The 14,543-nt window shown below is 36.6% G+C and overlaps 1 protein-coding gene across 16 annotated transcripts in view; it reads right to left on the bottom strand.

Moving 5' to 3' along the window:
• CDC42BPA (CDC42 binding protein kinase alpha) overlaps nucleotides 1–14,543 on the bottom strand; it is a 322,506-nt gene that overhangs the window by 260,671 nt on the left and 47,292 nt on the right. For 14 of the 16 annotated variants that reach the window (XR_012091165.1, XM_007988230.3, XM_037985490.2 and 11 more), the window contains exon 2: nucleotides 3,542–3,633. The exons of 1 other annotated variant lie outside the window; for it this stretch is intronic. Coding sequence is in view for 13 of the 15 variants with exons in the window: in XM_007988230.3 (XP_007986421.2) it covers nucleotides 3,542–3,633 (92 nt within the window). In the remaining 2 variants the exon portion in view is untranslated. Of the gene's footprint in view, nucleotides 1–3,541; nucleotides 3,634–14,543 lie in introns of those variants that run through there. One more of the 16 variants, XM_073011470.1, reaches the window with a different exon arrangement.

Here is a 14,543-nt window from a genome sequence, read left to right as displayed (position 1 = left end):
ACAGTAACCAAACCAGCATGGTACTGATATAAAAACAGACACATAGATTAATGAAACTGAATAAAGAACCCAGAAGGAAATCTACATACCTACAGTGAACTAATTTTCAACAGCAGTGCCAAGAATGTTAGGGAAAACACAGTTTCTTTAATAAACGGTGCTGGAAAAACCGGATATCCATATGCAGAAGAAGGAAATTTGATCCCTATCTCTCACCTTGTATCAAAAACAAATCAAAATGGATTAAAGACTTAAGTCTAATACCTCAAAGTATAAAACTACTAAAAGAAAACATTGATGAAAATCTCCAGGACACTGGTCTGCACAAAAATTTCTTAAAACACAGGCAACCAAAGCAAAAAATGGACAAATAAGATGACATCAAGTTAAAAAGTTTCTGCACAGCAAAGGAAACAATCAACAAAGTGAAGAGACAAGTCACAGAATGGGAGGAAGTATTTGCAAACTACTCATCTGACAAGGGATTAATAACCAGAATATACAAGGAATTCAAACAACTCTATAGGAAACAATCTGATAATCCAGTTTTTAAAATGGGCTAAAGATTTGAATAGACCTTTTGATAAAAAAGACATACAAATGGCAAACAGGCATATGAAAAAAGTGCTCAACATCACTGATCACAAGAGAAATGCAAATTAAAACTACAATGAGGTATCGTCTCACCCCAGTTAAAATGACTTTTATCCACAAGTCAGGCAGTAACAAATGCTACTGAGGATGTGGAAAAAAAGGAGGAAATGGGGATGATTAATGAGTACAAAAAAAAACCAGAATGACGAAGACCTAGTATTTGGTAGCACAACAGGGGCACTGTAGTCAATAATAATTTACTTGTCCATTCTGAAATAACTAAAAGAGTACAACTGGATTTTTTGTAACACAAAGGACCAATAATAATTGTCCATTTTGAAATAACTAAGTACAATTGGATTTTCTGTAACACAAAGGATAAAGGCTTGAATGCCTGAATGTCCATTCTGAAATAACGTGGGTATCCAATTTTCCATGATGCAATTATTAAGCATTGCATGTCTGTACCAAAATATCTCATATACTCCATAAATACATAAACTATGTACCCACAAAAATTAAAAAATAAATAAATAAGGCCGGGCCTGGTGGCTCACGCCTGTTAATCCCAGCACTTTGGGAGGTCAACATGGGTGCATCACCTGAGGTCAGGAGTTCGAGACCAGCCTGGCCAACAAGGTGAAACCGCATGTCTACTAAAAATATAAAAATTAGCCAGGCGTGGTAGCAGGCACTTGTAATCCCAGCTACTCGGGAGGCTGAGGCAGGAGAATCGCTTGAACCCGGGTGGTGGAGGTTGCAGTGACCCAAGATTGCACCATTGCACTCCAGCCTGGGTGACAAGAGCAAAACTCCATCTCAAATAAAAAAATAGAAAATAAAAAAAGAATGCTATGGTCAAATGGCATAAGAATAAAATGCCATTTCTTGTTTTGTACCCTAAAAAAATGTAAAAATCCATCAAGTTGTATGTGTGTATATTTTTTAAAACTGATGTGTACGTGTATACCACAATATATTTCAATTTTTTTTAAATTTTAGAACCTCAAAAAAATATTTTTTCAGACAAATAAAATCAGAAAATTTGTCATCAGCAGACTTACATTGAAGAAATACTAAAGGGGGCCAGGCACAGTGCCTCACAACTGTAATCCCAGCACTTTGGGAGGCTGAGGCAGGAGCACTGCTTGAGCCTTGGAGTTTGAAACCAGCCTGGGCAATGTAAGACCAGCAAAACCAAGATACCAAAATCTGATCAGAACATTCAAAGTAAGAAAATTACAGGCCAATTTATCTTAAGAACATAGGTGCAAAGATCCTAACAACACAGAAAAAGCACATGAAGTCCATTGGTACATACAAAGGGGTAACATATCAGAAGCCAATTGGGCTTATTTTAGGAATGCAAAGATTGTTTAACATGTGAAAATATAACAGCATAATTCAACACATTAATAAAGTAAAGGAGAAAAACCATGAATGTCCCAAAAGATGCAGACAAAGTATTAATAAAATTCAACAAAATTCATAATTTGAAAAGTATAACAAGGTATAAGATCAATAAAATTAAATTATACTTCTAACTACTACCAAGAAAACAATTAGGAAATGAAATTTCACAAACAATTCTAATTAAAATAATATCAAGAATATCACATATCCAGGAATAAATCTGCTGAAAGATGTGGAGGTCTTCTATACTGAATGAACACTACCAAACAGTATTGAGAGAAATTTATAAAGCCCTAAATAAATGGAAGAATATACCATGTCTATGGATTAGCTAATTCAGTAGTATTGTTAAGATGCCAATTAACTGCAAACTGATCTCCAGTTTCAATACAAACTTAACCCAAATTCCTGGAAAAGACAGACAGAGTGAGTGTGTGTGTGTGTGTGTGTGCGCGCGCGTACGTGTATGTGTATTTTTTTTTTTTTTTGAGACGGGGTCTTTGCTCTGTCACCCAGGCAGGAGTGCAGTGGCCGGATCTCAGCTCACTGCAAGCTCCGCCTCCCAGGTTCACGCCATTTTCCTGCCTCAGCCTCCCGTGTAGCTGGAACTACCTGCGCCCGCCACCTCGCCCGCCACCTCGCCCGGCTAGTTTTTTGTATTTTTTAGTAGAGACGGGGTTTCACCTTGTTAGCCAGGATGGTATCCATCTCCTGACCTCGTGATCCGCCCGTCTTGGCCTCCCAAGGTGCTGGGATTACAAGCTTGAGCCACCGTGCCCAGTCGTGTATGTGTATCTCTACGAGTGAGCAGAAACTGAAAAACTGATTCTAAAATACTATGAAAATATCCTCTGGGAGGCCAAGGCAGGCAGATCACATGAAGTCAGGAATTCAAGACCAGCCTGACCAACACAGCGAAACCCCGACTTGACTAAAAATACAAAAATTAGCTGGGCCTGATGGCGGATGCCTATAATCCCAGCTACTCAGGAGGCTAAGGCAGGAGAATCACTCGAAGCCGGGAGGTGCAGGTTGCAGTGAGCCGAGATCACGCCAGTGCACTCCAGCCTGGGCAACAGAGGGAGACTCCATCTCAAAAATAAACACATACATACATACACAAAATAAAATACTATGAAAATATCAGGGGAGGAGAGATGGGAGAGGGGTAGAAAAAGGAAGTCGGAGTTATATACACTACCAGGTATCAAGATTCCTTATATACTAGAATAAGACAAATAAATAGACCAACAGAACGAAAGAGTCTAGAAACACACTCATATTCACATTGACATATGAAGTACATATGAAAACATGATCTTAAAAAAAAATTCCAAGTAGAAATATTTCATTCAACACTTTATTTTCTGAGCAATTGTATCAATCACAACAGCACAATCAATCACATCAATCACAACTTAACACATATTGTTTAACAAGTAACAAGTAACAATACTTGTTAAATTCTCTCACAACTGTGTTCAACAGCTACCAAAACAATTAGCAGACCTTCTATCAAATCTTAATCTCTTACCTCCCCAAAAGCTCCTCGACCAATCACTTTTAATATTTCAAAGTCTTCTCTATGTAATCGCATTTGTTTCACTTTAGAAGTAAATGGTTTAGCTGAAATGAAAGAGCAATATCAATTATTTTCTTAATAAAATGTGATGCAAATTAGATATAAATAATGGTGTTTCTTAAGTCACACAAAAATTCAAATTATGATTTAAGAATTGTCAAAATATTTAAAAATTCCAAACTATATGAGAATAAACAAATTTGATTTCCCTAAGAAAACAATATATTTTCTTTTATTTCTTACATATGAATTACATTTTTGGTGAGAAATATATGTTTAAACTCCAAATAACATATGAAAGAATGCAAAGCAAGGGGGATGTAAAAATGAGACCAGTTTTAACATTCTATCAGCATTAAATATATATTTTAACACAAATGTATAAAAAATAAAAGCAGATTTCACAGCACCAGAGAGCTCTTCGGCAATTCCCACCAAGTAAATTCATATTTCTTTCACATTCATTTGTTCTTTCAAAATGCTTCAGCAAACGTATACAGTATACAAAGCATGGTGGCAATGACTGGAGTTTTTAAAAAGTTGATTATGGATATGATACTTTCCTTCAAGAAGCTCTTAGTCTTCATTCAAGAAAGACAAGTATGCATATATGCAGACACAAAATTTAATAATGTGATAAAGTTTTAAGTGCTTCAGAATTAGAACACTAATTATGTGGATACTAATGCTTCACACAAAGGAGATAACAGATAAATTGAACCTTGAGAACTGAATAGAATCTTGCTCCTTTGCCTGGGTTTGACCGTGTAGATACTCCAGGCAAGAGGGAACAATATAAGCAAATGAAGACAGACAAGGAAGTGAATTTCGGGTGTTAATGGTAAATAATCCATGGTAAAGAATTGTGAGAAGAAATGCAAAGAAATAAGAGCTAGAAAATGGAAAATGCTTTGAATTTCATTAAAGGAAATTAGATGCAATCTTATTAATATTTTAACTGGTAAATTAAAATTTGCTAATGATTAGAGCAATTATATATTCTGCTGCCTGTAAGAGAAGTTTAGATGTGTCTCCTTTCCTCTCCTCAGGTCCGTCTTTAACAAAAAGGAATTGATATGATTAAAGGATCATAATACATGGATGTAGCTGTCTTCTCCTCTCTTCCTTCCATGGAGACAGAGTGGGATAAGATCAAAGATATGTATTTGAGCATTAGGGGAGTGAAACAGATAGGTCATACAGTTTGCTGTGATCTAGAAGTATGCATTTAGCCGTAACTAGCTTTGAAAACGGGTATTCCGCACTGCTTAGTCAAGTCTACTAGAGATTTCTGTATTCGTGTTTTGTAAGGAAAGGAAAGACAGAGAGGATTTCCATGTGGAATTCACACAACAGTGAAGAGAAAGAGAAAAAAATTAGCTGAACGTGGTGGCACATGCCTGTAGTCCTTAGCTACTCAGTAGGCTAAGGCAGAAGGATAACTTGAGCCCAGGTATTCGAGGCTGCAATGAGTCATGATCATACCACTGCACTCCAGCCTGGGCAAAATAGCAAGATCTGGTCTTTTAAAAAGCAGTAATAACAGAATTAATAATAACAAAATTCTATTTGCAATAGCATTCAAAAGAATAAAGTACTTAAGGATAAATTTAACCAACGAGGTGAAAGACTTGTACACTGGAAACTACAAAATATTGCTAATAAAAATTAAAGAAGACTTAAATAAATGAAAAGACATCCAGTATTCTGGATTGGAAGAAGACTTAATATTGTTAATATGAAATATTACCCAAAGCAATCCACAGATTCAAAGCAATCCCTATCAAAATTACAATGGCATTACAGAAATAGAAAAATTCATCCTAAAATTCATATGGAGAGAGAGAAAAGACAACCCATAGAATGGGAAAAGTATTTGCAAATCATGTATCTACTAAGGAATTAATACCAGAATATATAAAGAACTCCTACAAGTCAACGACAAAAAACCCCAATTCAAAAATGGGCAAAAGTTTTAATAAACATTTCCCCAAAGAAGATAAATAAAAATGAAAAAAGAATGAGTTTATGTCCTTTGCAGGGACATGGATGAAGCTGGAAGCCATCAGTCTCAACAAACTAACACAGGAACAGAAAACCAAATACCACATGTTCTCACTCATAAGTGGGAGATGAACAATGAGAACACATGGACACAGGGAGGGGAACAACACACACCAGGGCCTGTCAGGGGGTGGGGTCCAAGGGGAAGGAAAGCATTAGATAAATAACTAATGTGTTGCTTAAAACACAGATGATGGGTTGATGGGTGTAGCAAACCACCATGGCACATGTATACCTATGTAACATACCTGCATGTTCTGCACATGTATCCCAGAACTTAAAGTAAAATAATATATACATGTGGTGAAGATATTAAAAACTGGCCAATACACATATGAAAAGATACTCAACATCACTAATCATTAGGGAAGTGCAAACCAAAATCACAATGAGATACCACTTCACAACCTCTACAATAGTTGTAATTTTTAAATTAATTAAATAAAACAAAAAATAACAAGTGATGAGGATGTGGAGAAACTGGAACCCTCACACATTGTTAGAGGGGATATAAAATGTTACAGCTGCTTTGTAAAACACTTGGGTAGTTCCTCAAAAAGCTAAACATAGATTTACCAACATATCCCAGCAATTCCATTCCTATGTACCCAAAAGAATCAAAAGAGATTCAAACAGATTATCTGTACAATTATGTTCATGGCAGCATTATTCACAGTAGCCAAAAGGTAGAAATTATCCAAATGTCCATCAAGAGATGAAGAGATAAACAAAATTTCCCTCCCCTTGGACCCCACCCCCTGACAGGCCCTGGTGTGTGTTGTTCCCCTCCCTGTGTCCACGTGTTCTCATTGTTCATCTACCACTTATGAGTGAGAACATGTGGTATTTGGTTTGTGTAGCTCACAAACACACACACACAACAGTATGTTAAGCAGCTTTAAAATGAAGTTAAGGTATGATACATGCCATAATGTGGATGAATCTTGAAAACATGTTAAGTAAAATAAGCCAGGCATTAAAAGGCAAATATATTATTTCACTTATATGAAATATCTAGAATAGGCAAATTCATAGAGACAGAAAGTAGATTAGAGGTTACTAAAGGCTGGGGGACAGGAGAATGAAAAGTCAGGGCTTAATGGTTACAGAATTTCTTTGGATAATGAAAACGTTTTAGAGACAGATAGTGATGGTCATTACATAACATTATAAATATAAATTAATGCCACTGAATTGTACATGTAAAAGTGGTCAAAATGGCAAATTTTGTTATTTTACACAATTTTTAAAAATTAGTAAGATATCAAAACCACTGAATTGTACACTTCAAACAGGTGAATTGTTTGGTATGTCAATCACGTCAGTAAAGCTGTTTTAAAACAAAATAGGAAGATGCTGGGCACAGTGGCTCATGCCTGTAATCCCAACACTGTAAGAAGCCAAGGCAGGTGAATCACCTGAGGTCAGAAGTTTGAGACCAGCCTGGTCAACATAGTAAAACCCTGTCTCTACTAAAAATACAAAAATTAGCTGGGCGTGGTAGTGCGTGCCTGTAATCCCAGCTACTTGGGAGGCTGAGGTAGGAGAATCACTAGAACCCGGGAGGTGGAGGTTGCAGTGAGCCAAGATTATGCCACTGCACTCCAGCCTGGGCAATAGAGTGAGACTCTGTTTCAAATTAAAGAAGGAAGAAACCCTTTTTAAAAATTACACACAACTTTGACAAGGTGGGTGAAACCTTTTTTTAAAAAATTACACACAAGTTTGACAAGGTAGGTGATACATACAGGCCTATTAGAACTAAAAATGGGGCCGGGCATGGTTATTCATACCTGTAATCCCAACACTTTGGGAGGCCAAAGCAGGCGGATTGTTTGAGTTCAGGAATTCAAGACCAGCCTGAGCAACATGGCAAAACTCCGTCTCTACAAAAATACAAATATAAAAATGGGCCAGACACGGTGGCTTGTGCCTACAGTCCCAGCTACTTAGGAGACTGAAATGGGAGGCCACTTTAGCCTGGGAGATGAAGGCTGCAGTAAGCCTAGATGGCGCCACTACACTCCAACCTGGGCAACAGAGTGAAACCCTGTCACAAAAAAAAAAAAAAAAAAAAAGAACTAAAAATGGGAGCCTGACTATCCCCCCTAAATAATTATAACACCAACCTTCTATACTTAAAAGAAGCTTTGATTTCTACTATATCACAAAATCACAAAACAAAGGTATCCTTAAACCGAAACCTAGTTCCCCTACTCAGGCTAAATCAGAAATTCAGGAAAAGTGTGCTGTAGAGCTGACATTTCAGGTAAATTATACCTACTAATTATCCTAATTTGGGGTAGATATGAACATGGAGCAATAAATAATAAAAAATATTAAGTGTCTATAGAGGGGTATATAGTTATCTTGTCATATGATGATACCCTAAGTACTATGAAGAAAATGAACCAAAACAATGCTAAGGGTTATAAAAATCATTACTGAGTACTGCGTTCGTAATGTCTGAGATAGTTTAAAAGATGCCTTAATAAGTTACAGCTGAGAGTTCAGAAATTCAATGACAGAACCAAAAGAATCATGTATCAATTACCTGAATATTTCTTATTTCTATGCTGCATTTGAAAAAAAAAACTGATTATACATTCAACTTATTCCCGAAAAAAGTTCATTAGCAATATTTAACAAAGTGCTTTTATACAAAGATATATTCTAAAAAATTATATCCACCAAAACGTCCATTTCAAGCACAATGTATGATTAAAATAATTTTGAATATAAAAGACAAATTGCAAAAGACTTTATATTCATTACAACAATTGAAAAAGATAATAATAATCACTACACTACTGCCCTTGACAAAAATCAAGGACATATAAGGGACCAATCAGATCTGTTGTACTGGTAGATAAATGATATGCTATTCTGAATATGCTATCAGTGTTATTTCACAAAGTACTACATCATCTCATGATAACAATACCTTTACTTTCTTCAGTGCTGTACACTTAAATGACTTCATTTGTGGCACACACTTTCTGAGGTATCTGCCACATCGCCTCTCTTTTTCTGAAAATCTCCCCCTCGGTTCTCAGGGGTGGGCCAAGTATATATTGTGAGGCCCCATTTAACTAGTCAGAGTTAACTGAACCAATATGGAAACCTGACCTAAGCTGGGGGACAATTTAAAACCTAACTCAGTGTCAGTCCGCAGATGATTACAAGAATTAACATACAAACTCAGCAAGTGTTGAGGCAAACATCATACTATGACGCTAAAAGCGAAAGAGAAAATCAGTTCCACATAATGAAAGAGAAAAACAAAGCAGATGCATACAGAAAGGCAAAGACAATGAGTAAAGGAAGTGTTCTGACAGTTTCCTTATTCCCGGGGTTCTGGCGATTCTTGACATTTGATTGCATCCCTGCCTTGTATTCCCCGAACCACCCTGAATCTTACACTAAATAATTGGTTTTCAGCTCACAACCAGACACAGTGAGCTGCCAAACTAATACATAATTTAGTTATCATAAAATCCATAGGTACATATTATTAACCCTCATTAATATAATAAGGCCTAAAGATAGTATGTGACTTGCCGGCCTAAACTTGACTAGTAAGTCACAGTACTACTATGTACTGTGAGCTAGCTCACAGTAGCTAGCTCAGGGAAGGACACACCAACTTACAAGTAATAGCTTAGAAGTAGTAGTTTTACATAAATTATGACAACTTGTCCAAACTTCAAGAATGTGATATAAAAATAAATAAAATAAAATAGAATCCTTGAATCATTGTCTTAATGTACTCTATTTTTAAAAGTACTTCTTGGCAAAAAAACAAAAACAAAAAAAAAACTGGTACTAAGAACAAACTTTCTGTGTGATAATAATAATAATCTCAGGAAGCATTATTTTATTGGGAGCCATCTAGGCCAAGTACTATACCAAGAACTTCCCATTTTACAGGAAAAAAAAGAGAAAGGTTTAGAAAGATAATATAAATTCCTGAATATTACATACCTAGTAAGTGGCAAAGACAGGATTAAAACTCAGATCTATCAGGCTCCAAAAATCTTTCCAATATAACAAGTTGCCTCTTTATTCCCAAAAAGTTTGAAATAAACACAGATGCTGAAATTCAGACATTCAAAAATGAAATAATTCTAAATTAAATTTAAAAATCTCTTTGAAACTGGAAAGAACAAAGTATGTTTCTATCTGAGTTCCTAAAACACTGACTGGGGTTCATTGTATACTGTTTAATGAACAGATAAATGAGTAATTCTAGAAGAAAAAGAACTCAAAGTTCCAATACAAAATGTCTGGTATACCTTGCAAGGTACATCTTTCTTCCTGCTCTATGTAGCCCAAGATCCAAAAACAGAGTCTCCTTCAATTCTCCCATCCAACCTCCTTCCTACCTACAACTACTGGCCAGGTGGTATGAACATAGATTGCAAGCCACTAGTGATAGCTACAAGGGTGTAAGAAGGAAAGTGTCCAATAGAAAGAGAGAGTGGAAAGGCGGAGGCATAAGTGAGAAGAAAAGATGAGAAATAAAGACAGAGTCTGAAGGAGTAAAATAAGAGGCCTGGAAGAGAACAGAGAGTGCTGGAGCAAGAGATTTTAACCTTCCCTTCACCCATTATTTTCCTTCTTCCCTTTCTTCTCGAATTTCTCCAGTAGGTTTCCATTCTACCATTTTTCCTCTCTCTTATCTTCAGTGGAATAACATAAGAATCTGGAACCAACAGTAGGGCAGGGAAAGAGAATAATAATCCATGCAAAAGGGAGACTAGAAGAGAATAGGGAAGAATGAGAAAAGAGTAGTTAATAAAGTCATGTTAAAATTATTATCAATTATGTCAGGCTCTGTGTCTAAATTCTGTAAATAAAATACACTATGTACTTTTAAATTGATATATAGTGAAAGATTATGAAATATACTGTGACTATACATTAATGAGTTAAAATATACAAAGAACAAAGTTACAGGTGGTATATTTCTGAGACTTTTTACAATCACAGACACATGAAGGTAAAAACAGTATTATTCACCTTTAAGCACCAGTATCTTTCATATTAAAATTTTTTAACAGATTGTTTTGTTTTGTTTTTTTTTGAGACAGAGTCTCGATCTGTTGCCCAGGCTGGAGTGCAGTGGTATGATCTCAGCTTACTGCAACCTCCGCCTCCAGGGTTCAAGCAATTTTCATGCCTCAGTCTCTTAAGTAGCTGGAATTACAGGTGCGCGCCACCATGCCCAGCTAATTTCTGTATTTTTAGTAGAGACAGGGTTTCACCATGTTGGCCAGGCAGATCTTGAACTCCTGACCTCAGGTGATCCGCCTGCCTTGGCCTCCCAAAGTGCTGGGGTTACAGGCATAGGCCATTGCACCTAGCCTGAGTTATTATTAAACAAAGTTTCAAAACAGTCCTTGTGCATTTTTGAAACTATGTTGTCTTGACAACATAGCAAGCAGTAACACAGACCCACACATACACAAATACACACAGAAATGCTGAATAAACAGACAACCATGAGAAATTTTAAATATACAATCAAACTAATGAAGGAGAGAAGAAAGGAAGAGAAACCCCCAAGAATTAGAAATAAAGAAAAATAAACAAAACTTTAAACACAGGAATAGATGCTGCAAAAGCAGAAGTCCTGGACACAGGCGCTAACAAGTAGATCCACAAGGAACGAAGGTATCACTGCTGGCTTAACAGAGGTGGAGGACTGGAATGATTACCTCTCATTCTCATTAAAACCAGGACCCTTTCTCCATGTCAGGGAATAATAAAAATTCTGATTCTTGGTCCAGTGAAGCAACCTAGGGTGTTGGCAGGGGGCAGCATAAGGGGAAAACATGAGGGATTGGAGTCTGAATCCATACTGCCCATGTGCTAAAGAAATCCTTCACTAAAAAATATTAAATCTAGTCCCTATCCCACAGAAGCAAAAGCATTCAGAGGGAATAGAACTCATCCCAGAAAAATCTACCTCAGTCAAAAGTGAGCTCACAATTAAAAAAAAAAAAATGAAACTAAATGAGGAAATAGAACACCAAAATGGGGAAAGTTGGCAATCAAAACAAATGGGAAGATTAGTACCCCCAAGAACTCAAGAGAATAATACAATCTGAAAAATATCGTAAAGTGGGTAACAATGATTCAGGAAATAGAAGAAATACAAATGATAATGAAAGAACAGCAATTTGAAAATTAACCAAGTAAAACTTCAAGAAATGAAAAACACTGCCACTGAAATGTAATGATATATTAACATGTGCATATAGGACAAAATAATGAATTTTTAAGTCACCAATTTACTTCTCTATGCTGTTTTAAGTACTCAAACTTTTTAAAAAAATACTCTGAAGCAATAATTCAAAAACAGGGGAAAGTACAGAGGGAGAATCATACACTCCTTCAAGAATACAGTTTAAGGCTATGAATTCCTCCCATGAAAAAGCACATTTACCTCAAATTTTATATATCATGTAAAATGTTGCTAGATGCCTCATAAACTTTGACTAAGAAATAACATTCTAAACGATACTAAGAATATAGCCATGTACTCTGGCACTTATTAAGTATAAATTTAAACTAAATTATATACAATCACAGAAAATATCACGGTTAAAAAATTGGCCTTTTAAGTCACAGGATACGCTGAGAATGTTATTCTCACATCCACAATCCCAGCATCAAGAAACTCTACCTCCTATGACACACTAGAGGAACAATAAGGAATTAAGATAGTGTTCTAATTACTGGGTGAACTATAACTATACTACACAGATTTTAAAATATAACTCACCTGAACATTAATCTAACACATTCCCATTACTGCAATAAACTTGCAACTTTAATCACAAAGAGTTAATGAAGGTAACAAAGCAGCTACAGATTTTTAACAATTTTCATGAAATCACTTTTGGCTGGGTGCAGTGGCTATGCCTGTAATCCTAGCACCTTGTGAGGTGGAGGCGGGCAGATCACTTGAGGTCAGGAGTTTAAGACCAGCCTGGCTAACATGGTGAAACCCCATCTCTACTAAAAACACAAAAACTAGCCAGGCGTAGTGGCACACACCTGTAATCCCAGCTACTTGGGAGGCTGAGGCAAGAGATCACTGGAACCTGGGAGGTGAGGCTGCAGAGAGCCAAGATCGTGTCACTGCACTCCAGCCTGGATGACAGAGCAGGACTCTGTCTCAAACAAACAAGCCAATCACTTTCTCACACAGAAAAGCTAAAATATTGTAGTTTATATAATTTTTTTAATGATTACACCTGCATGGTATTTATTGGCCTCCAAACAATTGGAAATTTATTTCAACCCAGGTTCTCTTAAGTCTTCGTTATTTGTGTGTCACTCCAGAGAAAGTTAATTTATATCAATTTACAGTGTAGTGGTCATGATCAGGGAAAACGATATTTTTCCACTAACTACAAGTCACTGAAGAGGCACTTCAGAACTTTTCTTTTATGCCCACTATACAAGACAAACCTTGCTGACATCTCACTATCTCGAGAATCAATTTTTTTTTTTCTTTTTTTTGAGACGGAGTCTCGCTCTGCACCCAGGCTGCAGTGCAATGGCATGATCTTGGCTCACTGCAATCTCCACCTCCCGGGTTCAAGGATTCTCTTGCCTCAGCTTCCTGAGTAGCCGAGTAGCTGGGATTACACGCGCCCACCACCATGCCCGGCTAATTTTTATATTTTTAGTAGAGACAAGGTTTCACCATGTTGGCCAGGCTGGTCTCGAACTCCTGACCTCAGGTGATCCACCCACCTCAACCTCCTGAAGTGCTGGGACTACAGGCATGAGCCACCACGCCCAGCGGAGAATCAAAATTTAAATGAAGTATCCAGGAGTGGCCTAAAGAATGAGTGTAATCCGGATGGATCTTAGTCTAAATTTATGCCCTGCTCTTTAGTAAAGTATAGTAACTCCAGATATATGTTCCACAGATGCAATAACTTCTATTCTTTGGTCAGTGCAGAATATAATTTATACTTCCTGAAAGCAACTTTGTCTATTCATGAAGATAGCTGCTTTTTATTTGTCTTTGTCTATTTTGAATATATAATCCACAGGTTTAGACTTTTGCAATGAATACATTTCAACTTGTATTTCATCAGCAAACATTTGAAAAGATGTAATTTCACAGGCTATTTTAAATTCCTTGTTGGTCAAGTTAATAGTAGTGGGCAATTTTCTTATAGAAAGCAATTCCAAACATAATGAGCAGATGCCTGTGAGCTCTAATCAATAAGCTATATGCCTTGTCCTTTTCCCTGTATCTGAGCTTCATGTACTGCTTTATTGTCCATGTCCCTCAGGCAACAGACACAAGGGATTACTGGAAAGAAAAAGATTACAAGATCAGATTTGTCATTCCCCAACTCTAAAAGGCCAAAACATTTCAATGGCTATGTTTTCAAAAAGATTTATATCCTACAATATCCTTGAGGTTTTCTTACTAGAATGAAACATACATTTTAGGAGAGTTAATGATTTAGTTGGAGTGGAGAGAAACAAGCAAGTCACGCGATTTTCAAAAAGTATAACAATTCAGTTAAGAGTATACATTAATTAATGTTGCCCTAAGTTTTATCAGTTTTTAATTTTTTTTAATTTCAAGGGAAGAGGCTTTAACATGAGAAATAAAACATATGCCAGTCCATTATCTACATATTCTTCATCTTGGCCATGAGGTCTTCCAAGCTTTCCAGAATCTTCCCGTCACCTCAGTGACAGAATCGTCTTGCTTTTTCGGAATTGTGTATGCCACTGTAATTCCTTCAGCTAAGTCTGGAACTGGACCTTCAGCTAAACCCGGAATTTTTCAATTCCTCTTTGAAACCTCAGATAGCAACTCAATACCCCACTCAGTGTCTTCACGGATTCT

Source organism: Chlorocebus sabaeus, chromosome 25 (genome assembly GCF_047675955.1).
Source record: "Chlorocebus sabaeus isolate Y175 chromosome 25, mChlSab1.0.hap1, whole genome shotgun sequence".
Lineage (NCBI taxonomy): Eukaryota > Metazoa > Chordata > Mammalia > Primates > Cercopithecidae > Chlorocebus > Chlorocebus sabaeus.
Note: the sequence above shows the minus strand (reverse complement) of the source record. Positions and strands in the feature narration are given on the sequence as shown.